The sequence below is a fragment of the Mesoplodon bidens genome, assembly GCF_964165515.1.
Source record: "Mesoplodon bidens genome assembly, chromosome: 3".
In the NCBI taxonomy this organism is placed as follows: domain Eukaryota; kingdom Metazoa; phylum Chordata; class Mammalia; order Artiodactyla; family Ziphiidae; genus Mesoplodon; species Mesoplodon bidens.
In genome coordinates, this window is record NC_138178.1 from 173,335,554 (window position 1) to 173,362,344 (window position 26,791).

At 52.4% G+C, this 26,791-nt stretch overlaps 1 protein-coding gene across 5 annotated transcripts in view; it reads right to left on the reverse strand.

Moving 5' to 3' along the window:
• Nucleotides 1–2,412: 2,412 nt before the first annotated feature.
• The window catches only part of BCL11B (BCL11 transcription factor B), a 93,383-nt gene continuing 69,004 nt past the window's right edge, over nucleotides 2,413–26,791 (reverse strand). For all 5 annotated transcript variants that reach the window (XM_081229819.1, XM_081229818.1, XM_081229816.1 and 2 more), the window contains one exon: nucleotides 2,413–5,646. In XM_081229819.1, coding sequence (XP_081085945.1) covers nucleotides 3,581–5,646 — 2,066 coding nt within the window. In that variant the 3' untranslated portion in view covers nucleotides 2,413–3,580. The remainder of the gene's footprint in view (nucleotides 5,647–26,791) is intronic.

Consider the following 26,791-nt stretch of genomic DNA (forward strand, 5'->3'; position numbering starts at 1 on the left):
AAATAAAGGACTGACAGAGGCGTAAGGATGGAGAGGAAACACAGAGGAAGGAAAGAGAAAGAGATATGGAAAGGCACCGAATTCGTCCCAGGCCCTAGGCATTCGGAAACTGACGGAATGTAGGTTTCGGAGAGAAAAGCAGCAAAGCAGGTAAGAAAGACAACAGGCCAACACTCTCCAAGGGATAAAAAGGTCCTGGTTGTGATGGGGACTCCTTCCTGAAATCCGATTTGCGCTGGTCCCAGCCACAGATCACGTCACCTGCACCTAGCTGATACACCAGCTCCCTTTATTACAATTTTTGTTTGCTTGTTTGTCTAATGCTTTCTCAAGGACTAAAGAAAGCTCAGCTTGCATTTCTTTCTGCTCTGAAGAGCAGGGTGACGGCAGAGGAAGAAGATGCTCTGGGCTCTCCTCTACACCTGACATCTTTACAGATGCCTCTTAAAGAAAGGGAGGGCTCTGTGAAATGGTACCTATACCTTGACAAACACTGATTTTTCCACTCAACACAAATAAAGAATTTCCCATCTGGTCTGCTGTGGCCACACCAGGGAGCCTTGATGCAAGGTTCAGGGCATTCAGAGTGAAGCCCTATTCGAACAGTCCTTTGTAGAGGCCAATTCCGACAAAAATATATACAACTAAAATGATTTGTGAACCAAAGCATTTAGCTACTTCCTTTTGTTTCTTTTCCTCAAAGGTTGTCAAACAACCCTTTTTTCTCCTGTACAATAGGACTTAACATACAAATTTTTTTTTGCAATATTTTATCCTGCCAAATTAAAAAAATATATTATGGCAGCCTGCTTGTTTTTGTTTTTTTTTTCTTTTTATTTCCAAATTCACTAACAAAAAGGTACATTAAATCCTTTTAAAAGGACAAGCTTACAGTTAAAAAATTACAAGCTCCAGTAAAAATACAGCAAGTGCCTACATCATATGAACCAACCAATATATCCATTCCAGAGAGAGGTGGGAGGAGAAAAATAAGTACAGATCAGAAATGTGGATTTTTTTTTTCTGCAAAGCAATAACAATATTAAGCACTTTTTTTTCTACATACTTTTTCTACATGGTGTAGCAATCCCCTTTTAATCCCCAAATACAAGTTTCTATACATTTTTTTTGAAATAAAAATTCAACACCCAAGGCAGAAAAAAATTTACTAAAACTCCGACTTTACAGTTACTGTGACAAGAACAAATTATTATAGACCCCACCATTTAAATTTTACTGCAACATTTTCAAGGAAAAGAAAAGGGTTTTTTTTTTTCTTGTTTTGTCAAATGCCCAGGCATTCTCGATTATTACAAATACTGGTCCACTTTTACAGTAATCAAGAAATTTTCATATATATAATATATACTAAAACCCCGTCACCAAAAGAAAACAATATACAGGCAGCCACTGTGGCATCTTTTTATAACCTATTAAGCAAACTCTGAAAAAAACGATCGCTCCAACACACATACACACAATTTTTTTTTACCCTTGTATGTATCCAATACTGTAAACGTATTTTTAAGACAGAGTGCACTAAATTTAACTTTAGAAAAAAATTAGCCGTTGTTCCTGAATTGTTTTTGTTCTGTTTTTCATTCAACGATATCAACTTGTACCTTGTGTCACTTGAGTTTTAATTCAGCAGTAAATCACCTCCACTCCACATCTAAGCAGCGTTGTCCCACAGACAAAAGGGGCTGAGGATAATTCAGCTAATGGATATCCAAGGTTGTGCTGGGTTTATTTCTTCATTTGATTGGGTCTTATGGCATTTTCATGTCTTCAACCAGGATTTTTGAAAATGTATTTAAAGTAAATGTGGCTTTGTTTGTTTCTAAAGAAATGTACTTTTCTCGTTTTACTTTTTTTTTTTAAAAAGTCTTTTCATTTCAAAAAAAAAAAAAGTTTTGCATTTGTCTCAAGAGACTCAAATAGGAAGATCAGTTTTCAAGGCACTCACATCAAATTGAATGGCAGTAGAAAAACTGTCCAATAAATTATTTTATTTTGTTCTTTATAGTGCCAGTATTGTGAATGCCACGCTTAGCAATACTGACACTCAATCTCAGCCATCCCTTACAGTTTAACCCACCTCTGGGCCAAAAAGAAGAAGATGCTGCAATTTCTTGTTTAGAAGCCATTTAATTTAAATGCAAACAAAAGCTTTAAAGTGCGGGTCAACAGAATTCAAATGTCTAATCTTAACAGTCCAATGTTTAGTACCTTCCAACCTAATGGGATAGAAAAAAGAAAAAAGAAAAAAAAAAAAAAAACTTGGGAAGTAGCGCTGGGCACCTTCGGATGGAACTCTTCCCGTTTTCCAGTAAAAGGGAACTGAAATTGGCAAGTTCCTCCCCCCCACTCCCCCCCGCCCCGCCCCCCCCGTACAATGTCATCAGTGTGCATTACGTGAGAGAATAGTAACTTCCCTCAATTCACTATCAGTACACTTGTCTGCTTGGGAAACGATCAGTTGTCACTGGCAGGAATGTATGACTTAGGATTTCTGTGGTGGGGGTGATAGAGAGAGAAGCTGTCAAGCCAGAAGAAGCCTGAAAGAACACAGTTGGTTTCTCTCCTTTCTGTGTCACTGCGGGCCACCACCATCTACCCCCAAAAGTACCCTCAGCCCATTTTATTTAGTCTAATCTACGGCAAATAGCAGAGATGGCATCCCAGGGCCCACCAACATTCCAAGAAAAGTACGGGATCTGCTGGGAATGCACAATTTTAGAATGCTTTTGGGCCATTTCCCAGGGGCAGCCCTCAAAAACTCCTGTTTCTCTGGCAGTGTGGAGTTTTCTGAGGGCCTCTCCCCCCCACCACCACGCAAAGGTTTCCTTATGTATTGCAAAGTTGAAATCAACACAGAAAAGGCCTCTGTTACTCGGGACATCATCAGTGCTACATCTCCTTTCCAATTCTGAAACAAAGTGCTACAACTTTAAAGATTGTTATCCGCTGTTCATCCACCCCCTCCCCCAAAACAAAAACAAAAACAAAAACGCATGCCACTTTTTATTTCAGGACAAAAAAAAAAAAAGGAATAAAGAAGTAAACAACTTTAAAAGTCATTTAAGTGTTGGCTTCTTCACAAGAAATTACACATGCTTAGCTTAGATTTCAAAAAAGCAGCGCCCTCCCCCCCCCAAATTATAATTTAAAATATATGCTTCCCCTCTACATAGCTCGGGAGTCATCGCTCAGGCTACTACTGAGTTTAAAAAAAAAAACAAAAAAATGAAGAAGGGATGGATACCCAACAAAATCTCTTAAAGGAATTTCAACAGAAAGAATAATAATAAAAAGTACCTGCACATGCCAAAAAAATTACAAAACCCAATAAATACAGAAATTATTGCACAGTTAAAAGGCTCCACAATTTTTACTGCCTTAATCAACCCTCGGGTTTCCATAGGACTTCGCAGACACAGGTTAGGTTGGAGGGCCGCCTCCCCTGGGGCCCCAGGGGCTCGCAGGGGGTACCGAGCGGCGACACGGAGGCAAGTGTCAGGTCAGCATTCTCTCGCTTGGCGACGGGGCTACTGTACAGGTGCGCGGGGGCCGCGCGCGCTTAGCTCCTCTCGGCCTGCTCGATTTTGACGTCGTTAGTCAGCAAGTGCTCGCCGTGCCACTTTTTCATGTGTTTCTCCAGGGTGCTGTAGACGCTGAAGGGCATCTGGCAGATGTCGCAGCGGTACACCTCCTTGCCGATCTGCCCGTGCGTCTTCATGTGGCGCGTGAGCTTGCTGCTCTGAGCGCACGCGTAGTTGCACAGCTCGCACTTGTAAGGCCGCTCGCCGGTGTGGCTCCGCCGGTGCACCGTCAGGTTGCTGCAGTTCTTGAACACCTTGCCGCAGTACTCGCACGTGTCGCTGCGCCGGCCCTCCTTGGAGCTCGGCCTCCCGGGGCCCGGGCCGCCCAGGTGCGGCGTGCTTCCCCCGCTGGCCGTGCCGCTGCGGCCCGACAGCCCGCCGTCCAGCAGGTCCCCGGGCGGCGTGGAGAAGCGCAGGCTGCCGTTCTCGGACGAGTGCTCGGACGACGTGGCAAAGGGCGACTGGCGCGCGTCCGTGAAGCCCAGGAAGGGGTCCTTCATGAAGTGCCGCGACGCCGCGTAGCCCACGAGCCACTGCGAGTACACGTTCTCCGACGGGATGAGCGCGGCGGGCGGCAGCTCCAGGTCCTTCTCCACCTTGATGCGCTTGGCCGCGCTGTTGAGCCCGGGGCTGGGCAGCGGCGCCGGCTTGCGCGGGAAGAGGCCCGGGAAGGGCTCGGCGCCCGGAGCAAAGCCGCCGCCGCGCCCGTTGACCGCGCCGCCCGGGCCCGCATCGCCGCAGCCGCCCGCGTCGTCGTCGTCACCCGGGTCCCCACCGCCCGCCGAGCGCTTCAGGAAGGCGCCGCGCTTCTGCTTGTCGGCCAGCAGCTCGCCATAGGGCGGCAGCGCGCCCAGGCCCACGTTCTCCATGACCTTGCCCAGCACCAGCGCCTTCTCGTCGGCCAGCGCCTTGGCCGCGCTGCCCACGCCGCCGCCCGCGCCCGGCACCCCGGCCACGCCGCCACCACCGCCACCGCCGCCGTTCTCCCGGTTACGGCTCAGCTCCGAGTCCATGCTGAAGCTCGACTCGGGCCGGCTCTCGTTCTCCAGCAGCAGCTCCTCCTCCTCGTCCTCCTCCTCCTCGTCCTCCTCCTCAGGCTCGTGGCCCAGCGACGGGTCGCTCTCGTGGTGGCGGAAGTCGCCGTCGGCCGCCTTGAGGCCCTCGCCGGCCAGCTCGCTGGTGCCGGGCTCCGGGGAGCTGGCGGCCGAGAGCCCGTCGTCGGAGCGGCCGGCCAGCGAGCCGGCCTTGTGCATGTGCGTCTTCATGTGGCGCTTGAGCTTGCTCGCCTGCGAGCACGCGTGGTCGCACAGCTGGCACTTGTAGGGCTTCTCGCCCGTGTGGCTGCGCCGGTGCACGATGAGATTGCTCTGGAACTTGAAGGTCTTGCCGCAGAACTCGCACGACTTGCTCTTGGCCGGCGGCTGGGGCGGTGGCGTGCCGCCGGGGGGCATGGGCGGCAGCGGCGGAGTGCTCAGGAACGGGGACTTGGGGCTGGGCTGGAAGGGGTTCAGGAGCCGGTGCATAGGGTTGCCGCGGCCCGGGGACACGGGCGGCGGCGTGGAGCTGTTGCCCGCCAGCTCGCGGAGCCGCCGCGAGAAGTCCATGGCGGGCGAGTCGATGGCCAGGGGGTTCAGGCGCATGACTCGGTCGAAGGCACTGGGGTGCTGGGCGACGAGCCCCATCTCCTCGGCGCTGAGGCGGTGCGGGTCCAGGTGGTGGCGCGGCGGCGGGCTGAAGAGCGGCGGCGTGCCGGGCAGTCGGCCCTCGCCGAAGCCCGGGTGGTCCCGCAGGATGGGGCCCGTCATGCGCAGCAGGTTGAAGGGGTTGCTGTCGCCCAGGAAATTCATGAGCGGGGACTGGGCCACGGCCTCGGGCCCGAGCGGCGGCGGGATGGTGAGCCGCGGCGTGAGCGAGCTGCTGGCCGGCCCGGGCTCCAGGTAGATGCGGAAGCCGTGCGTGTTCTGCGCGTGCTGCAGCAGGAACCACGCGCTGTTGAAGGGCTGCTTGCATGTTGTGCAAATGTAGCTGGAAGGCTCATCTTTACCTGGGGAGACACACGGACGGAAAGGCAGAGAGAGCGTGAGAAGCGGAGGACGGGGGCTTGCGCACCACGGGGCCACTGACCTGGAGGCGAGCCGGGGCCGAGTGCGTCCCAGGACCCGCGGCCCTTGAGGGCGGCAGCAGCGGGATGGCTTCTGAGCAGACCCAGGCCTGCGACCCCCTGGCAGGTCCCCAGCAGAGGGGCTGAAGAAGCCTGCTCTGTGGGCTGGCCGCCCCGGCAAAGCCCGGACCAGGCATGCGACCTCAGCAAGTTACTGCAATTCGGTAGACATCCCTCTGTGCCCCTAAAATACGGTGTCCTTAAGCCCATCACCTCAGAAGCCAAAGGAGATGTGTTTGTGAGAATGCCTGATTCCAGTAATAGGAAGTATGGGAAGGCTGGACTGCATAAAAGATAGCAGGGCAGATTTCAGCCGTTCAGGGCTACCTTCACACTGGCCACGGTCTAGACAAGGGATTGTCAAGCAAGGCACTACTGACACGTAGACCCTGATGATTCTCTGCCTGGGGGCCGGGGGCCGCCCTGGGCTTTGTAGGATGTTTAGCAGCATCCCTGGCCTCTACCCACTAGAAGCCAGTAGCACTCCCTCCCCTCCCAGTCATGAGGATCCAAAATCTCTCCAGGGGCTTCCCTGGTGGCGCAGTGGTTGAGAGTCCGCCTGCCGATGCAGGAGACACGGGTTCGTGCCCCAGTCCGAGAAGATCCCACATGCCGCGGAGCGGCTGGGCCCGTGAGCCATGGTCGCTGAGCCTGTGAGTCCAGAGCCTGTGCTCCGCAACGGGAGAGGCCACAATGGTGAGAGGCCCGCGTACCGCAAAAAAAAAAAAAAAAAAAAATCTCTCCAGGCATTGCCAAACCTCCCTGGGGCGGGGGGGGGGGGGGCAAAACTGTCCCTTTCCCCCCCCTCCCGTCACTGACTAGGCAATCTTTTTTTTTTTTTTTTTTTTGTGGTACGCGGACCTCTCACTGTTGTGGCCTCTCCCGTTGCGGAGCACAGGCTCCGGACGCACAGGCTCAGCGGCCATGGTTCACGGGCCCAGCCGCTCCGCGGCATGTGGGATCTTCCCGGTCCGGGACACGAACCCGTGTCCCCTGCATCGGCAGGTGGACTCTCAACCACTGTGCCACCAGGGAAGCCTGTAGGCAATCTTTGATCCAAGAAAGTTCTAAGAAGCACAAATCAAACCAAATCGCCTTGTGAACATTTTAAGAGAAGCGGCTGATACCTCTGCATCACTCAGGATTTTAACTACAGGAAATCCCAGGGTTTCATACACCAGGGTCCGTGCAGAAAGTGCCGTCAGATTTAAACACGGATGCGTAGGAACAGAAGGAATTCAGCATGTTATGAACATCACTACCGGGTGACAGCTGCCCCCCACCATTGCCCTCCTGGCCTCACACACACACACACACACACCCCTAACCACCGTGTGGAATCTGGCCTCCAGAGACCCCTGGAGAGGGGGAGGGGTGAGGTCCTTTGCCAGAAACACTGAGTGAAAGAATGTCACATCTGACAGGATGGTCAGGATTAATGGTGGCAAGTGTGGATTTGTTACAAACTGGCTCTGGTGACATCGGGAGCCAGTCAGTGGACGCTGGTGGCATGGAGCCAAAACGTCCCTGTCTTTGTCCATCATTAGGGTCATCACAAAATGGAGCCTGGACCTTCCAACCAGAACCTCTTTTGTGGCCAACGTCCTCAACCTGCGGGTGAAACTGGCTGCTTCTCCAGCCTGAACCTCTTCTCCTCATGCTTCACGTGAACAGGACAAGTGTGGGCAGGTCCTGCCTTCCAACATCAGATTTGTTCACTGGCTGGGAAAGGAAAAGGAACACGACATCACAGCTGAGATCTTGAAAAACCCCTTATTGTTTTTTCAAACCTTCTCGTACCTGGAAGATTTTAACGCTGATAAAAAACGGGAATAAAGACAGACCTACTTGAGAATGGACTTGAGGATATGGGGAGGGGGCAGGGTAAGCTGTGACAAAGCGAAAGAGAGGCATGGACATATATACACTACCAAACGTAAGGTAGATAGTGGGAAGCAGCCGCAGAGCACAGGGAGATCAGCTCGGTGCTTTGTGACCGCCTGGAGGGGTGGGATGGGGAGGGTGGGAGGGAGGGAGATGCATGAGGGAAGGGATGTGGGAACATATGTATATGTATGACTGATTCACTTTGTTATAAAGCAGAAACTAAAAAAAAAAAAAAAAAAAAAAAAGCACGGTAGCCGCAAGCTCCCTGGTGGAGCCAAACGTGCATGTTAATTTCCATACCCCGTATCAGGAAGGGGAGGGGGGAGTACACGGGGCAGGCTGGAGCAGACAATCCCCATCTCAGCCACTCCCTGGAAGATTAAGGACTTCTGAAATCCCGTACAGAAATGTATTTTTTTGGTTTTCCAGCCACAAATTATGTTTCTTGGGGGCTTCACCCTTAGCAGTAAAATCCAAGTGGCTCTGGGACCAAACGTCCCGAGTTCCATACAGGTTAAACTTGACCTCTCCCAAGGTCCAAGGTCCAAGGGGCCTGGACCTCCCTGAGCCATGCAGTGTGTGTGGGCTGTCCAGGGGGCAGGGGGGCAGGGTGGAGATTCTCCCAGACACAGAAGCAACCGGGCCACATCACCCATCACTGGAAACCAAGACCTGCCTTCCAGGTCTGGTGGTCTATGGGCATCACTGCACGCTCGTGTGCAATAGGGCATGTGTCTGTGTGTTTGGTAGTGAGGAGACCAAGAGGGGTGTGGGGGGCAGGGAGGCCAAAAAGGAAAAAAGAATTCCGAAGGCCAGCTTCACCTCACTTTTAAACACAGCTCCAGGAGAACTTTGGAGGCAATTTTCTTTCTCCAGGGTGTCTGGGTAACTTCCTCCTCCCAGTATGTCTGTGTAATTCAGTTCCCCATGCTGGAGCCCCTGGGGAGAATTTCCCCACCTGGAAACATGGCCTTTCCTTCCCAAGGCCCTGGGCGGCCGTGGTCCTTGCTGCGGGAGCAGTAGGCCACACGGACACCCCAGCCTTCCCGTCCTGCGTGCCACCCCGCTATGGCAGAGAGCGCCAGCTTCTTGGAGGCAGCATCTCCTGTCCTGGCTTATTAGTAAACGCGTGTGGGGAACAGAAGTCTTCACCTCAGACGGCCTCATGGGAAAGCTGGCCAGAAGCCATAATATTTAGAGTCGTCTGCAAATCCTTTTCTGGAGCAAGGCAGAATAAATAAGTAATAAATAAGAAGAGAAAGGAAAAGTCCCTTTCGGACACAGGAGCTAATACCACAAATGAAGCACCACCTCCCACAAGGTCGTAGATCTTCCAATTAAAGATCACTCTGTACCCTTCACCTCTGCTGCAGCCACTCTCATTGACCAAACTACTGCACACAGCTGCTCTGGTTGCTCATGATTTTAAGACGGGCCGCCTCCCTTCCCCCAACCTCTTTTTTCATCATCTTCATTTCCTTGGGTCTCTCCAGAGCACTTCCTGTTTCTTCTTCTGATGGCTACACATTTTCTAGAAAGTTCTACCGCCCGTGAGGAATGTGGGTATCAGAAGACAATGCAAAACTCTTAGGCAGGCCAGGAATGAAATGGCCAATTAAAATATACATATTTTTAAACTCAAACGGCAGTTGCTGAGAAGCATGTAGCTGCATGTTCTAAAGAGTTCAGATGTTTCCACTTTTTGTTTAAAAAAAAAAAAAAAAAAAGAGCAAAAGACACTGCTGAAACTCTAACTTGGAGCAACCGGGAGGAAGTTAACTGTCCGGAATTCACCATCAGGGGGAGAAAAGCTCTGTGTGTATCCCTTGAAGAGGATTCCAGGGTCCCTCGTCAAGCCAGGGTAAGCTCTTTTCCCGCACCCCCGAACCCCTCTGGCTCCCACACTTCTCTCCACGCCATGGCAAGATTCACTGCAGGTGCCGGTCTTCCCAGGATCTGACGGCTTCCGATGCCTTTAAAATCTCCCAGCCCTCAAAGGCCCGCCCTAGACACTCTCCTTCGGAACATGTTTCTGTTCAGATACTCACTAAGTATTTTAAAGCCCCAACACACACAGTCACCAACGGCTCATTTTTAAATGCAGCGGAAGACCCTCGGTGAGAGGGCTGCTTTGGACTCAGGGCTGTCCCCGCTCCTGGAGCTCAGGGCCACCTGCCCAGAGGTGAGCTGGAAGCTCTACCACGTGCCGACTTTGCTGGTGGCCCAGACAGGATCCACGTCCCGACACGCTGCCACTGTGGCTGCCGACGTTCCAACTGAGAGGTCAACGCCTGGGTTATTTTGAAGCGACTTACCCAGCGACGCCAAACCTGGCCTACAGGCCTAGAAACATCAGCTGCATTTGGATCACTACATCAGGCTTGGCGGCTCAGAACCCAGGGTCCGTGTCTTGTTTGCTTGCTTCCTTCCTTTTTCCTTCCTCAGACATTTTTGGTATCCGTTGGCAGAAACCCACACTGGGTCTTCCTTTGCTCTCCTGGCTTTCAAGGGAGGCCCTGTGTTTTTCTCAAATTCAAAACCCTCCCTGCAAGCTCTGTTAAAGAGAACCCTGGGGGCTTCCCTGGTGGCGCAGTGGTTGAGGGTCCGCCTGCCGATGCAGGGGACACGGGTTCGTGCCCCGGTCCGGGAAGATCCCATGTGCCGCGGAGCGGCTGGGCCCGTGAGCCATGGCTGCTGAGCCTGCGCATCCAGAGCCTGTGCTCCACAACAGGAGAGGCCACAGCAGTGAGAGGCCCGTGTACCGCAAAAAAAAAAAAAAAGAGAGAGAGAACCCTGGACAGCAGCGTGAGTTCATATCTCCGCCTTGACATTCCCAGCAGAGTGATGTTGATCAAGTCACTTAACCTCTCTGAGCCTCTTGTTTCCTCATCAGTAGAGTGGGAATAACATAGCTGCTTCCGAAGAGGGCTGGGGGAGCAAATGAGATCGCGCATGTGGACACACCCTACAAAATTCACACATCACTACGCACATGTTATGGTTGGGCTTTGCATGTTTTGTTTTTTATTATCCACCTTGTACCTGGCAGTGGATGTTTCAGGGATGCCTTTCAGTGTAACTCTGGCAGTAATAAAACCCTGGAGGAATTTTCTTTTCTTTTTTCTTTTTTAACATCTTTATTGGCGTATAATTGCTTTACAATGGTGTGTTAGTTTCTGCTGTATAACAAAGTGAATCAGCTATACATATACATACATCCCCATATCTCCTCCCTCTTGTATCTCCCTCCCTCCCACCCTCCCTATCCCACCCCTCTAGGTGGTCACAAAGCACCGAGCTGACCTCCCTGTGCTATGCGGCTGCTTCCCACTAGCTATTTTACATTTGGTACTGTGTATATGTCCATGCCACTCTCTCACTTTGTCCCAGCTTACCCTTCCCCATCCCCATGTCCTCAAGTCCATTCTCTACTTATGTGTCTAATCCTGTCCTGCCCCTAGGTTCTCTGTAACCATTGTTGTTTTTTTTTTTTTTAGATTCTGTATATATGTGTTAGCATACGGTATTTGTTTTTCTCTTTCTGACTTACTTCACTCTGTGTGACCATCTCTAGGTCCATCCACCTCACTATAAATAACTCAATTTCGTTTCTTTTTATGGCTGAGTAATATTCCATTGTATATATGTGCCATGTCTTCTTTATCCATTCACCTGTCGATGGACACTTAGGTTGCTTCCACGTCCTGGCTACTGTAAATAGAGCTGCAGTGAACATTGTGGTACATGACTCTTTTTGAATTATGGTTTTCTCAGGTATATGCCCAGTAGTGGGATTGCTGGGTCGTATGGTAGTTCTGTTTTTAGTTTTTTAAGGAACCTCCATACTGTTCTCCATAGTGGTTGTATCAATTTACATTCCCACCAGCATTGCAAGAGGGTTCCCTTTTCTCCATACCCTCTCGCCTGGAGGAATTTTAATGCAGCCTGCCTAATGCATTAGAGGTTCCAGGGAAGTAGAAACTTGCAAACGTTGAGGAAACGTCATGTTTTATTGTGACTCTTGGGAACCAACACGCAACTGGGCTCCTGCAAAAGTGCTACCGCCCCACCACCTCTGCTAGTAGGAGGTTTTTTTTTTCTTTTTTTAATGAGCATTTAAATAATTGTTCTTCCTTATTATGCTGGTTAATAATACCAATAAAGGTATCAGGAACGTTCAATATAAAGCACACCTTTAATTGAGTTATTATTCAGTAAAAAGGCCATAATTGAGAGCAATAATTTAAGAGGGCTCTCCTAAGGCCAAGTGATACCCAGTAGAAGGGTATTCCTGCCTGCAGGGGATTTAGTGGTTCACAGCTGCTCAAAAGCCACAAGCAGATACCACCTCCCAGCTCAAACAGGGCCTGGGGTGATCACCAGCCAGGGCCTTTCTCCTCCCAAAGCTGGAGGCAAAAATGAGAGTCCTGACACTTGGACACTGAAGAAAGAACTGGGTCTTGGCTTCACGTGGCCCTCTACAGTTTGCAAAGCACTTGACAGTTGGTTTGGCATTTTCACAGCCATTAGCGCATTTCATCGTCACTCACACGACCGCTGAGGGAGGCCAGGCAAGGACCACCTCCCTGCTGGCACGTGATGGTGCTACAGCTCAGAGAGGCAGAGTCCTCCAGCCAGCAAGGGGAGGGCCACGTCCCTGCTCAGGCTTCCAGAGCCCTGGCTCCCTCCCAGCTGCACCCCCCAGCACCACCTGAGATCGTTCTCTTTACACTTGTCAGGGCCTGTTTCACAGTGAAAAGGTCCTCCTGGCACACTGTGTGTGTCCTCCCAGTGAAGGGCACCGATTACCCTTTGATGGAGCCCAGTCGGGTCCACCACGGGCCTTGTCCCTGGAGTGGAGACGTTTAAGAGAGCAGGTGAGCCTACAGGGCAACATGCCACTCAGGACCTGGCGAAGGGGTCATGAGACACCGGCAGCCAGATTCTGGGGCAGGCTGTTAGATCCAGGGTCTCCCTGTGGCAGGCCCCTTCCCCTCTCTGGATTTTAGGTTCCCCAGTGCCCAAGGAGAGGGCTGGATTCATTGGCTGACCACCCCATCCTCCTCCAGAATCTATGCCCGCTAGCAATGCCATCTCCTCAGTGCCCAAATGTTACTAATTATGGTCACTATTATCTCTAGATGTGTAGACCCCTTATTAGTTTAAAGACTGTCTTCCCTTTCATGATCCCAGAAAGAAAATGTCAGTTGGTTTCCTTGGGGAACTCTGTAAGTTTTGTGTTCATATCGTTTCTGAGCACAGTCACCTATGAAATCTATAAGCACCCCTGCTTGTTCTGAAAGCCTCCTATCAAACAAAACCTCAGCCTCTCCAAGAGAGAAGGTGGAGCTAAGGGAAGAATAACAGCAGTAACATGAAACCATTATTAAACCCTTACATGAGCTACCTGCAGTGAAGGAGAACTGTCCTCACAACTCCCAAGGTCAAGAACTGTCATCAGCACCATTTCACAGATGAGGAAACTGAAGACTGGAAGAGATAAGAGCCACACAGCCAGCTGTGCTCTAGATAAAAGCGTAGTCAAAAGAGGAAAGGGTGCAGACCTGGGCCCCTCCCAAGCCAAGGGACCCCAGGGTAGGAGACAGGGCAGTTGTGTGTGCCTCGGGGTCTTACCTTTCGTTCCAGCCACGTGCTAGTGAAACGTGGAGACGTGTTGTTCTCGGCTAGGATTGCAACAACTTGGTGAAATCAGGCCAATGATCTCATGGAAAAGTAATAGATGCCCTTTGTTGGGTGTTGGTTCTGGTGCTGACGGCAGTTGCACTACTACTACTATAAATGGTCTCCCTGGTGACGAAGTGCTGAGCCAGCCTCAGTCTAACACAGCCAATGCCCCTCCGCCGATGCCCATGGCAGACATTGCCAATCCATCCCCACACTCCCCCACCAGGCCTCAGAATCCTCTTTAACCCAGAGCTCCAGACAGCCATTACCACCACAGAGTGTGCGTCTGCCTCTTTGCCATCCCTGGATCCCAGCTCACATAAGCCCACTAAGTGGGGGGACCAAGATAGATAGAGCTGAGTGGACTAGGCAGCAGCGTGTGTCCTGCTGAGAGCAATGCCTACGCTTGCCTTTCATTCATTCATTGAACACGTAGGAGCTGGGCACCCTTTATCCACTAGGTATTCTGCTGGTATCGAGGGATGCAGCTCTCGAATTCCAGGGGGAGACGAGAGCACCTAATAACCCTCTCAGTTATTTCATGAAAAGTATGAGTGTTGCTAGGACCAAGCTCAAGGTGCTGGGAGAGAAAAGCATGCAAGGGCTTGGCTGACTTTGGGGTTTAGAACCTGCATCACCCCATGTAGTCTCATGATAACTCTCTGCCCGTGACCAGACAGGAGCAATAAGGGAGGCTCAGAGACTGCAAGTAAGTTGCTGGAGGCCACATGACTGGCCTTGGGTCATTTATTGAAAATTCATCCTCTGGTCTGGCTTCTAAGCTCCCTGAGGACCGGGGCTGAGCTGATCTTGCCCACTGCCGCAACTCCGGCCACCAGCAGGGTGACAAACGCACACGTGCTTCAGAATTGTCGGTGCCTGTGTCAGCTGTGTTCTGTTTGCTCCCCCATGGTCAACGTGGCTAAAGTCATCACAGCCAGGAACAAGGGCGTCTGCCCAGGTCTGGGTGAACCTTCCCAGGCTGCACAGTCTGCCCTCCAGGCGAGGCCGCCTCTGGAGCAGGGCCCAGCTCAGCACTCAACACGACCCCGCTTCCCGGGCTCGCTGGGCAGGACCCCGCCCAGCATGCCCACGCCTCTCCGCTGGCTGTGTTCCAACCACCAGAGGATGCTGGGATCCAGGTGACTCCAAAGAAACCAGACGCTCCGCCACCGCCCCCATCCACCTCTAAGCCGCCCTGGCAGAGTGGGCGAGCAGGCCAGCGATCCTCCCAAATCACAGCCCTGACGGCCGCTGCTGCCCGGAGGAAGCACCAGGCTCTCAGCCTTCAGGATCCGGCCGGACTCACTGCCCACTCACGCGCTGGCCCCCCACCCTCCTGGTCCTCTCCTTGCCCGTGCATCTCACACATCCTTGCACCCGCCGTTTCAGCTGCCTGGAATACCTGCCTTTCCTCCTCTCCCTGCAAAACATCTTCTTAGACACAGCCCAAGCGTAGCCCCCTCTGAATCCCCATAGCCTTGGGGGTCATCACCTGCCTTTGGCTCTGGTGGGCTTGACTCACATACCACTGCATGTGTCAGAGGTGGCCTTGTGGGCGCTCACAGCCACTCTGGAAAGTGGGCTCTAATCCAGATCTTATATAAAAGAGAAACTCAGTCCATCACAGTTAAGTGAGGGGCCCCGGGTCAGACAGCCTGTGGGTCGCAGAGCCCAGATTCACAGCTGGGTCTGAGCCCAGGGCCTGGGTCGTGTCTGACACACACCTGGCTGCTCCTCCACTGGGCTTGCAAACTCCGCTGTAACCGGCCCTGGACCAGCCACAGCACACCATTCCACCTGCCCCGGCGCACGCCAGAGAGCTGGCCGGTGCCACAAGCTGGAGGCTCTGTGCAGGAAATGCCACGTGGAGCTTGGCTGAGAATCGAGAGGCCCCACGAGTAAGAAACCTCACCCCGCTGCGGTCCACTCACCCTGAGAGTGTCCATGCGGCAGAGGTCAGCTTTGTGCTTCCAATGCCCCGAGTTACCTCGGGCTGGAGGACTGGGCCTTCAGGCTTCACCACAGCCTCAAACTGAGGCCCCAGCATCCCGCTAGACAGCCAGGGGGACAAGAACACCAGCAGAGCAAAAGCAGCATCCTGGGAAGTTATACTAAGGCCAAGGAAATCTAATCTTGTCCCAAGTGGTCTAGGGACATCCCTTTCCCATTCATTCATTCATTCACTCATCCATCCGGTCACCATGTGCCAGGCGCTAGGACCCACAACAGGACCTACTTACTCGGAGGGGTCAGCCACAGGTGGGGGTCGGGGGGGCAGCGGTGGGTTAAGCTGTGGACACAAAGGATTCTGAGGCACAGCAGCATCTGCCGAGGAACCTCAGAGCATCCAGGGAAGAGGCAGGCAGGAAACACCGCGTGGAGGTGAGTTCAAGCCAGACACAAGGAAAGCGGCACCTGCCCAGATCCAGCAGGGAAGGCACTCGGGGTGGAGAGCCCTGTGTGAGCACCCTGGGGGTGCACCAAAGAGAAAGCTGCTCTGTTGGCTGCAGAAGCAGGCAGGGGCGGGGAGATGGGAGAGGCGATGAGAAAGGCAAGGACCTGCGGAGAACTGTGCAAGTGTTTCCATCCGAGGCATCCCCTGCTCGTTCTGCAGGGTTTCCCGTGCAGGGCTGTCCGCACTCACCCACACTCACCCTCCAAACCCAGGGTTAAATCGTAAACGTGAAGAAGATGCCCCTCTCTCAGTGTCCTCATTCTCTTCCTAAAAAGCCAGGAGGCCCCTCAGGACAACACCCAAGGTCGCCCAACACTACATCTGCACCCAGAAACCGCGCCACTGGAGCAAAAGCTGAGAGGCTCTTCTGCACACGTCTGTTCGTTTGCTCCTTCCTCCCTTCCTACCTTTACTCTACACATGCAGGCAGCGTGTGTCGTCTGCCAGGCCCGCACTGAGCTCAGGAGGGATATGCCCACGCAGAGCCTGCGGTCCAGGACAAGAGGCTCTTGACTCTACAAACATGCAGTAAGGGCTCAGGCCGCTAGTTCACTAAGAAAGGATGTGCCACACGGTGCAGGGCCCTGAGGAGGAGAGACTGACGGCCTGGGAGGATCGGGGGAAACTTCTCACAGGAGGAGACCCTGGAGCTCAGCTCAGAAGGAAAAATGAGTCTGTTGTGAAGAGAAAGGGCAGAAAGAGTGTGCCCAGTGGAGGAAACTTCAAGCACAAAAACATGGAGGTGGGATCTTAAGATTCGCGGAGGGGAGGACCTGGATGTGGAACTGAAGAGGCGATGCAGGATCCACCTGAGGAGGCTCTGAAAACACGCAAAGAAACTGAGCTGGAAAGAGACCAAATCCCATTGCTGCAAATTCCATCACAATGAAAACTTTGATTTTTTTTTTTTTAATGAAGATTTTCAAGCCCACACTCAAGGTCTGTTTGAATCACGAACTGTTCAGTACAACGAAATCTCAGTACAACGAAAGGATGGAGGTAAACCCCTCGGAGAGTTTGGTTGCAGACCAGACCTGCCCTTCCCAAACTAAGAAACCATAATGTATAAAGAAATGAAACTGGGGGGTGGAAAACGCAAAGAGGGAACTTCAAGTCCAATCTATGAGGATCACTAGCTTAGGAAGCGAGGTGGCTTCTAAATCACCCTCTCCAGCAGAAGTTCTATTATTCCAGCAAGCCTCTTATCTGAACACCCACGGCTGAGAAGCCCGCCTTCAGGAATGGGGTGGTCCAGACTCCTGGGGAAACAGGGAGGTAGGAAAACTGAACTACGGCTGCAGGCCCCACACACCCCAGATTTCCCCCAAACAGTCTTGACTTCAACTGCTCGATTCTGTGGTCACGCCAGGTGTGCAGTTCAGGCTCAGGAAACAGCCACCCAGCCCTGAAACAAAGCAACACCTCTAACTGTGCAGGGGGCATCTCGGGGCAGGGTGAGAACCGTGGTGTTTGCTAGTCAGATGGAAGAGCCAGACGCAAGACCCACAGAGTGATTTTATACGTGGCAACTCATTTACGGCATTCTGGAAAAACTACAGCGCACTCCTCAAGATCATCTGTATACAGTTCCCCCGCTTTACACCAGGCACTCACATGCGCTGGAGATAATGTCTTCCCCGAGATAGATGAATGCATCGTCAGACTCCCTTGAAATCTGCTTTCTGTAGACTTCTCTGAAAAGGACCTACACTTTTCCAGTGCGTGTTGGTGGACTGAGAGATGAACGTACTTCCTCAACCCTTTCCCCCCCAATATAGGGTTTTCTGAAAGGATTCTAGAATTCTGGGGATGGGAATTTAGCAGAGAACGTGAAGAGGAGGCACAGAGCAAACCATCCTTATCAGTTAATGGAAAAATAAAGAGTGAATTAAGAAAGAAACAGGCAAAACCCATCACGCAGTGAGCTGCTTGGGTGCTTGAGCGCTGGTGTGTGCACAGGTGTGCACACGTGTACACACGCCAAGCACATCTCACACACACACATTCTGGCTGACACCGGAAGTCTCCCTTCTCCGTAATTCACGACTTCCTTCACGAGGCAGGTCTCCATCCTTCCCTTCCTTAAATCCCCAGAAGTCTCCACATTCCACCCCAAGAAGTATTGCAGGGGCAGTAAACCTCGTTTTAACGGAGCCTCGATGCCGAGTTACACGGGTTAGCTAACGCAGAGGGGACCCATAGCCACACACCGCAAACAAGCAGTAATATATTACGTAGATTGTTCTGAGCGGCGTGCGTTAGAGCAAAAGTGTGCGGGTCCGCGGGGATTGATAAAACACAAGGAAACAGCAGATGCGCACCTGTAAATTTGTCTCATTTGTCTCTGAAGCGAAAGGTTATTCCCTTGTTCGGAACTGGTGATAAAAACATGCTAGCCCAAGGTTTGTGAAGAATATCTGAATATTTAAGTTGTGTATAATGATAGGCGATTATAGGATAAAAACTGGGCCTTATGAACGGGGGAGCACTGTCTGGATCACCAAGTACTTCCCACCGCTGAGTCATTTATCTTTAACGCACAAGCGCTTCCACGCCACATGCCCCACCACCACCACAAAAGGGCTGCCGGGACTGTCACCAGACCCCACTGCCACGAACCGGTAACCACCCAAGCTTGACTTTGCCTGGGTGGGTGGATTCTTTTCTTTTGTCTTTTCTTTTTTTAGTTTTGTTTTCTTAAATATGTCTAGTACCTCCCTCTAACCAAGAGCCGAGATTGAAGTCACCCCCCTCCAGGACAACCTCCTCCAGTAGGCCATCTTTCCGGACCCAGAGCCCAGGCCAGGCGTAGGGAGGGGCCTCTGCCCCCGTGTGGGCACCCTGCTCCCCAGCACCCTCCCTGGAGGCGAGCAGGGGGGCTGGCAGGAAGCACCAGCTGTGCCGCGCGCCCGGGCTGGCACCTTGGCATCCTGGCTGGAGCCGAGGTGCCCGCCTGGCCCCATCCAGGTTAACCAACTGCAATGTTACAGTAACTCCAGACAGCCTGTCACCGAGCACAAAAGTCACCAGCGAGTGAATGTTCTTTTCTGCACCACAATTAAGACGAATCAATACGACGGGCCACAAATGGTATTTTACTCTCAATAAGAACTCGAGCTGAGTTTATTCAGAATATTTTAGCGCTTCCCCGGGGGATTTTGGGCCGACGCAGATGGCAAATAAAGTACTCAGCCTAAGGCTACAGCACATTATGGTAATTCTAATGTCAGATGTACTTTAATATACAGCTCTATTTAATCACCCCATTATTTCACATTTCCATATGAAAAACCTGCGGCACTTCTGCGGTGCTTTGCCTCTGCCACGGTGCCAGCTTCCTGCAGCCCGCGGGTGGTGGGGAGATGGTCATCCTCGCCAGGCACGGCTCACAGCGTCTAAGTTCCCAGATGCCCCTCTGCACAGCGGAGCTGCCCAGCATGATCAGAAAATCAGGGGGTTCGGAGATGCGCCAAATGCCACGGGAGGTTATGGGAAAGAGAAACCTAGCAGCCCCCGCACCGGCTGCACACAGGTTCACACACACATGCAGGGGTGTGTACACACACACACACACACACACACACACGGGTGAGGGCTCACCACTCAGCCTCTCTCCAAACACCAATAACCCCAGCGATGTGGCTGGGTGGCCCGGTGGTTAGACCCAACCAAGGCACTGGGCTGGACCAGACGCGCCTCCTGCACGTGCTTGTCACAGCACTGCCCCACGCCCCCACCCCACAAGGGCAGAGGAAGGCGGCAGCAACGCAAGGGCGGGAGGAAATGTGCAGGGGCAAGCGGAGGCTGGCTGGCGACAGAGGAGGTGGGGTGGGAGGGGGAGAGGAGCTGCAGCCCAAACCGACTGTATATCTGGAGCCAGGAGGCCCCCAGGATGTCCTGTCGGGTTCGTGCTGGAGAATCTGAAGCTGAGGAGCTCAGGCCCCAGGGGAGGTGGAGTCCCGTGAATTCCAAATGGCTGGAGCACCTCAAGGCTGGCTCGGGCGGCCAGCTGGCGGGAAGAAGCCAGCGGAAGCATGGGTTTTGGCTGAGCCCAGGAAATCACTCTAACGCTGTCACATGCATACTTGGCCACATGGCGTTCCAGAGAAACCCAGCACGAAACCCGCTGACCACCCAATTCTAGATTTCTCAAAGATGGGCTGCTGATGAGTGAAATGAAACCTGGCACCTGGCACCTGACCCTATTGGATGCCCCACTAACTAGTCAACATTTAAGGCCACAGAACAGGATTCCTGTACATGGGTACAGCATATGCCACCCAAATGAGGCCGCTGCTGCCCGTGAGCGGGCCCGGTCCCACTCCTAACATGGGGGAAACAACCTCTAAGGGAAGCAAGGAGGCAGGCGGGGAGAGAGGAAGGAAAGAGAGGCGACAAAACTGAGAAAGTCCTAGCGTACGTTGCCAGAAACACTAGCAAATTCCTCAGAACTGTCCGCTTACCAATAACTATCAGTTACCTAATTCTAGCAGATTTGTCTCATAAGCTCAGTCTGGGAAATGTTTTTTAGAGGAAAACTGCTTGATTATTTGAAGGTACAGACTCTGGCTATTCCAGATCCTGCAGGTATCACTGCAACAAACAGCTCACCACCCAGCATCCACCACCCACCGTAGTCGCCCCGCAAACCAGGATCAGGACTTCTTCTTAAAATACACTTTGGGGGGGTGGGAAATTCAACAGTGGGAATTCTTTCTCCATGTCCAAGGCCTTTGATTCCACCCTATTATTTTTGGTGATTCGTGAACCTAAAAATAGATACTAATATTCCCCAGTCCTTTTCCTGGCTGTAGCGAGTGCCAGATTGGAAAAAAGAGCTAGAACAGTGGTTCTCAACTGAGGACTATTTCGCCCCTCTCGGGGATTTGGCGATGTCTGGAGATATTTTTGATGGCCACGATTAGGAGGGCGGCGGTGTTACTGGCATCTCGTGGGTAGAGGCAGGGATGCTGCCCAACATCCTACAAAGGTCAGCAGCTCTGGGGCTGCCAATCCAAAGCTAGACGCGCCCCGGCTTCCCCAGCAGCACTGAAGCTGCACCTGGCAAAGCCGACTGCAAGGGGAAAGTGGGAATCGCGGGTAAGGCAGAGAGTGGGAAGGGGAGGAGAAAGAGGGGAGAAAGAGGGTGGAGAGAAACTCTGAGACCAGAGAAGAGAAGGAGGAGGGGCCCACATCACTGACTTTTGGCAGTAAGCGGACTTGTGGAATCCCAGTCAATTTCGTCATTATAGAAATCATATGAATTCCAGAACGGCCTGGAGCTGCAAATATCCGGGGCTCCTAGGGAGCTCTGTGCCTCGTAAAGGGGAATGCCAGCCTCAACAGGCAGAGGGAGCAGGGGGCATTCGATGAGCCAGCACCCCCTCCCCCCAGCCTGCCATCAAAACACCGTCCGCCTGATGGCGGACGGAACTGGACTCGGCCACCAACGCCAGGACGTCAGGGGCTGCCCTAGATTCCGCTGCTCAGACGTGAGCCTTGCAACAGCGGCTGCAGGAGATGAAAACCCAAATGCACTTCCTGAAGTCAACGAGATAAAAATACAGTTTCTGCTGCGTACACCACTCTCTAACAAGGCAGCAATCCTGATGCGTTGAGGGAGGGGGAGGAGGGAGCAGAGAGGATGACCACGCAAGCTTAAGTCCATTAAAAAAAAAAAAAAACCACGATCCGGAGCGATTACATAAAAAGTACAATTAAGGACCGCTCAGAATCCCGAGGCCTTGGAGAACGTGCTGCCTCCGGAATATTTTTAGAACAATCACTGCAGTGATTCTTCTGAGTTGTAGAAACACTCCCAATCAGAAAGTCAATTTTTCCTCTATTTGCAGAAGTGAGCTGGCTCCACGGGACGGAATGCGTGTGTTTTGCTTGGCGCCTGTTCACGACGCTGTCTTGGCAGCGTTTCCTTGGATCGCGCACGGTGAACCTGGCGCTCACACAGTAGCACTTTCATCTGAAGCGCCCGGGCCACGCTTCCCTAATAACAGCCTGGGAACTGCAAAGCCCCTGCAAGCCCAGCCCTTTACATGGGGAACAGAGACGGGCTTTCGGGGGGCCCCTCTCGCCACAAGAGGGATTGTAAACTGGGGCTGGTGCTTTCAATAAAGCTGTTAAAAGGCGGAAAATAAAACAATGCCAGCGAGTTCTGGCGACCTTTCACCTCACCCCCCACCACACACACACGCACACACACACGCACACACACACACACACCCAGCCCTGATGGCTCCTCCTTCCCTCCCACTGCCCACACAGGTACCAGATTATCTCTGGACCTTCTGAAGTCTGGATGGGAAGGGACACGGCCACTTCAGAACCTCATCGGGGTTGAGTCCCTTGGGCCTGACAGATCTGATTCTCCTGCTTGGTAGCTTTGGCTGAACGTGAATGCGTGAACGCAACTCTGAGCTACAGTTTCCTTCTCCACGAATGAGGTTAAAACCTGTCTTGAGGCTCTAGGGCACGCCTGTAAAGAATCTTACATCTGGCCGGCACCCAACAGAGGAAGCTACTCATGAGTAACAATGTGAATGAGTGAATGAATGAGTCAGTGAATGAATGAGTGAATGATTAAATGAGAGAATGAATGAATGAGTGAGTGAACGAATGAGTGGGTAAGTGAATGAATAAATGAGTGAATGAATGAGTGAGTGAGTGAGTGAATGAATGAATGAATGACAGCAGGATGGGGCTCGGAGGGAGGAAGGAGAGGGAGCACCCATGAGCCCGCCCTTCACCATCACTGGTCAGCAGCCGCGGTCCCGCCCTCCCCATCAGGGGAGCTGTCACTCAGAAAAAGGACTTCCAGGTACCCTTTCCTCCCCTCCCTGGCGTCAAGAAATGTAGTTATTTCGGCCTCTTGGAACTGGCTCATCACCACTGTCTTGCTTCACACATTCCCCTTTCTTTCTCTCTGTGTTGTTTACAAAGGTTTCACTCTGTTTTCAACTAATCAGAAAGGCCCCGCTAATACACAATTAACATGTGATTATAAAAAAAATTAAAATAGCTTCCAGAAGAAGGAAGTGTAATTAAGTAGAGAAGGCTTTTCAGTAAGTGCTTGCTTTAACCCATTGTCAGAACACAGTCTACGTTCATCCATAATGCCTGGAACAGATGCCAAGGGCAGAATGTTAAAAACAAGTAAAAAAAGGACATTATTTTTGGGGGGAATAATAACCACCAACTTGGTACAACATGCTGGAGAACTCAGATTCCGGCTGCAGAGGGCTGACCTCCCCCCAGCCCTCTCACCACCCTTTTCTGTAAAAACGCTTCTCTTCTAAAAAATAAAATAAATGATTAAACCCAACTCTAACATAATAAGTGAAACAGAGTGAAGAAACAAGATCCAAACACACATATTTACAAACTCCGCCATCAACAGAAGTTCTAGTCCAGACCACGAAAAGAGTTTGATATCACCACTTTTTAATCAAGTCCGGGATCATTTTGTTTCAGATCATTCTGGCCAAATTTCAAAAGGAATCTCTCTTAAAAACCCCCAAATCGAAAATGGATTTTTAACCTCACGTTCAAGAAGCAATCTGACAAATCGAAGGAATTTTTCTCCCTTTTCCTGCAGCCAGCCCGATGAAATCCAGCCATTCTATGGGCCCGATGTTGATGGTTTCTGACAACCAATATGGTGCCACAGCAAACTGGAAATTCAAGGAGTTCCCATTTCCTTGGGAGCCCTGTGAGAAACGTGTGTGTCCCCGCACACGAACCATCTCCCAAAATGATGAAGAAGAAGCAACATCGGAAAGCTCAGGGCTGGTGGCAGGGCCACCACACCAGCCACCTGTCTTCCATCCTTTGAACCCAAGCACAGAGCAAACGCTCCCAGCCCCAGACTGTCCCCAGCCACTGAGGGAGCAGTCAGTGAACCGCCCACACTTCCACCTGGCCAGCCAAGAAGCTGGGGCTTCTGGACAAACATCCCACCATGGAGGCATCCCTCTGGGCCACTCAGGATGCCATCCAGCGCTGCCCCTGCACCTTGAACCATGCACGAGGCACCACGGTTCTATTCCCGACTCGGCCGGTTCTATTCCCGACTCGGCGGTTGTTAGCTGGGTGACCCTAGGCAAGGTGTTCCACTCCTCTGGAGCCATCTCCAGCGTGACATTCCTCACCTGTGAAATGGCCCCAAGAGGAAGCAAATTTCTGTGTCTTACAGGAAGAAAAGTGAGATTCAAAGGGTTTAGGTGTCTGGCCCGAGCTCCTGTAGGAAGTGAGGGAGCAGAGACCACGGGTCAGTCTTCTCAACCAGGGGGCTGACTGCCCTCGGGGACAGCAGCCCCCGGGAGCTGACAGATCCTGAGGGGCACTGGGTACCCGCGGGCACCAGGTCAGCAGGACCTCGTTTCATCCCACACGTTACGCGCTTTCACTGCAGTCCATGGATGAGAAGCCTGCGGCTGAGGATTTACTCACGTCTGTCTAACGCCACCCAAAGTGTAAAATTAAGGCAGGCAACAGCAAGGTTATCCAGCCCTCCCCACGTACTGGATGGGGAAACTGAGGCTGCCCAGTGGAAAAAAGACTTCCCATGTCACACGTGTGTTCGGTGAGGCAAGCCCTGGTTCCTAACCTGGGCTTCTGAGTCCCCTTGACAAACCCACCCCAGGCACCAACAGGCTGGTCCACTCTGACCCAGGGCTTCTTCTGAAGAAAAGAAAGAGAAGCCACCAATGGCTCCCCCGATATTCCCCACGCCTCCTTCATGGGGTTTCCCCCAGCACCCCCATCTCACAGATGAGACCAGAATGCAGAAGGCGAACAGCAGGCCCACGGCCTACACTTTGCCACCCAGCACCCTGTCATCACCCCACCCCACAACCCCTGAGACCCAGGACCCTTCCCTGGGACCCCAAATACAACAGCCTGCATATCTCAGCATTTGTTTGTTAACTCCTACTAGGGTCATTGCCTCGGGTTCCGATGGAGAATCCAAGGCTCAGAGACATAAAGCAATCTGCCTGAGGTCACACAGCTCAAACCCATCCAGGGTCCGGCAGCCACGGCGGTGCTCAAACTAAATGTAAATACATTTCCCAGTAAAGCGCCCCGACTCCGCTCCCAAGGGACAGCAGATCCCTCCAGAGTGCGAGCCTCTCTCCATCCATCCCGGAATCCTTCATCACCTGGCACCGTCTTGACACATAGTAGGTGCTGTACCCACACCTGCTGAACTGAATCCTGCCCGCCGTCCAGAAAAGCCGTTAAAATTCTGCAGCCGGCGCCCGCCCCGCGCATCTGCACGGCGCAGCAAGAACTGACAATTCTTCCTAGATAAATATCTGGAGAGAAGTCGGGAAACAATTAAAACTAGAAGCTAATAAATGATGGAGAAGCCCATAAGCCAAGTCCTGGCCCACTTCCCAGTCTTCATTCATGCATCAAAAAACCCCAGCGGTCCGAGGCTTCAAGAGGGCAGCTGGGCAGTGGGGCTGTCCGGCGTCATATAAATGGGAATTAGATATGATCGAGTGTACTCATTGCATTCCCAACAGCAGACACTATCTCCCAACTCCCCCTCTCGTGTCTCCCCAGCCAAGCCCCCTCCTCAGGGAACTGGCGACAGATGATCTTGTAACCAGGCAACCAGGCGGAGGAAAGGTTCCAGAGTTCCTCCACTGGAGCACTGGCTCCCGGGATGCAGCGCCGTGACACCCTCTTCCGGACCTTAAAAAAATTGGGGGAGGGGGCAGGTGCACGAGCTGTCCCCCCCACCATGAAAACTTAAGTGCTCTGGCGTCCTCCCTCCCCTCCCAAGCCAGGCCAGCGGCCAGCTTTTCAGGGAGACAGGTTTCCACGTGTCCCCCAATGACGACCATGGCTACGGACGGACCTGTAACAGAAGGTCCCAGGGCCACAGTCTTTCCAGAAAAGCTCTCGCTCTGCGGCGGCCAACCTCCTTGCCGATCTGCCACCTGTAGCTGTCTTAACAAATGCTCCCAAGATTCCAGGGAGCCTCAGAGGTTCAACCGGGTCAGCTGCACTTTGGGCAAATATGTGCCCACAAAGAGAATGCCCTGTATCCATGGTGGGGGGAGGCGAGGGAAGAAGGATGTTGGGGTTCTCAACCGACAAAATGGAAGCTCTGTGCGCAGGGAGCACGTGGACCCATCCACGCTGACAAGTCAAAATGCTTTCAAGCTGTATTAGACACCTCGAGAGCCCTTTCACTGGGCGTTTGCCATAAGCCAGGTGTCCTCACATCCAAGGGGATACTGGGTCCACACCAGTTAGGTGGGTATCATGATTATCATGCTCGTCATGGTAACATCGAGGCTCTGGGCTAGAGGGGCTGCAGGCACATGTACCACAAGCTAGGAACTTGCTAGGAACTTGGCCAGGAGGATTTGTATACATAATCTCGTGAACTTTATGCTCAGCCTGGGAGGAGACCCAAGATGCACAACCAGGGGGGCAACTGTGTGGCTTCCTGCCTCCCTCACCTGTGCCCTTCCCAGGGTGCATGACAGAGCCTCTGCCAGCAGTCATCTCATCTTAGGGCACTGGGTAGGATTACGGTTGGTGGCATCGAGCAGATAAGTGAGAAGAGGACCACGGGCAGACGGGCACATCGGCAGAGGGCCCAGAGCCTGCCAGGCACCGCCCCAGGTCTCAAGAACCCCCTGGCCCCTTCCTGCCGGCCGGCTGAAGTCAGTATGCAAAGCAGGGTCCAGACACTCTGAATTCAGGGCAGAGCTGTCATTTTCTTTCTTTCTCTCCAGTAACCAGAGTGCACTCAATAAAGAAAAGGAGTGAAGTTGGAAAATTGAAAATTGGAAACAGAATAATTTTTTTTCCGGAAGGCAAGCCCCCAGGAGTTTCCTGTGGGTATCAGAGGGTAAGGGGCACTCAGGGAAGAAATGAAGACCCTGTTTGGGGGGGTGGATATCATCCAAGTATCTAATAAGGTTCTTCTGACAACGCTAAGATACACACACAAACCGCACACAC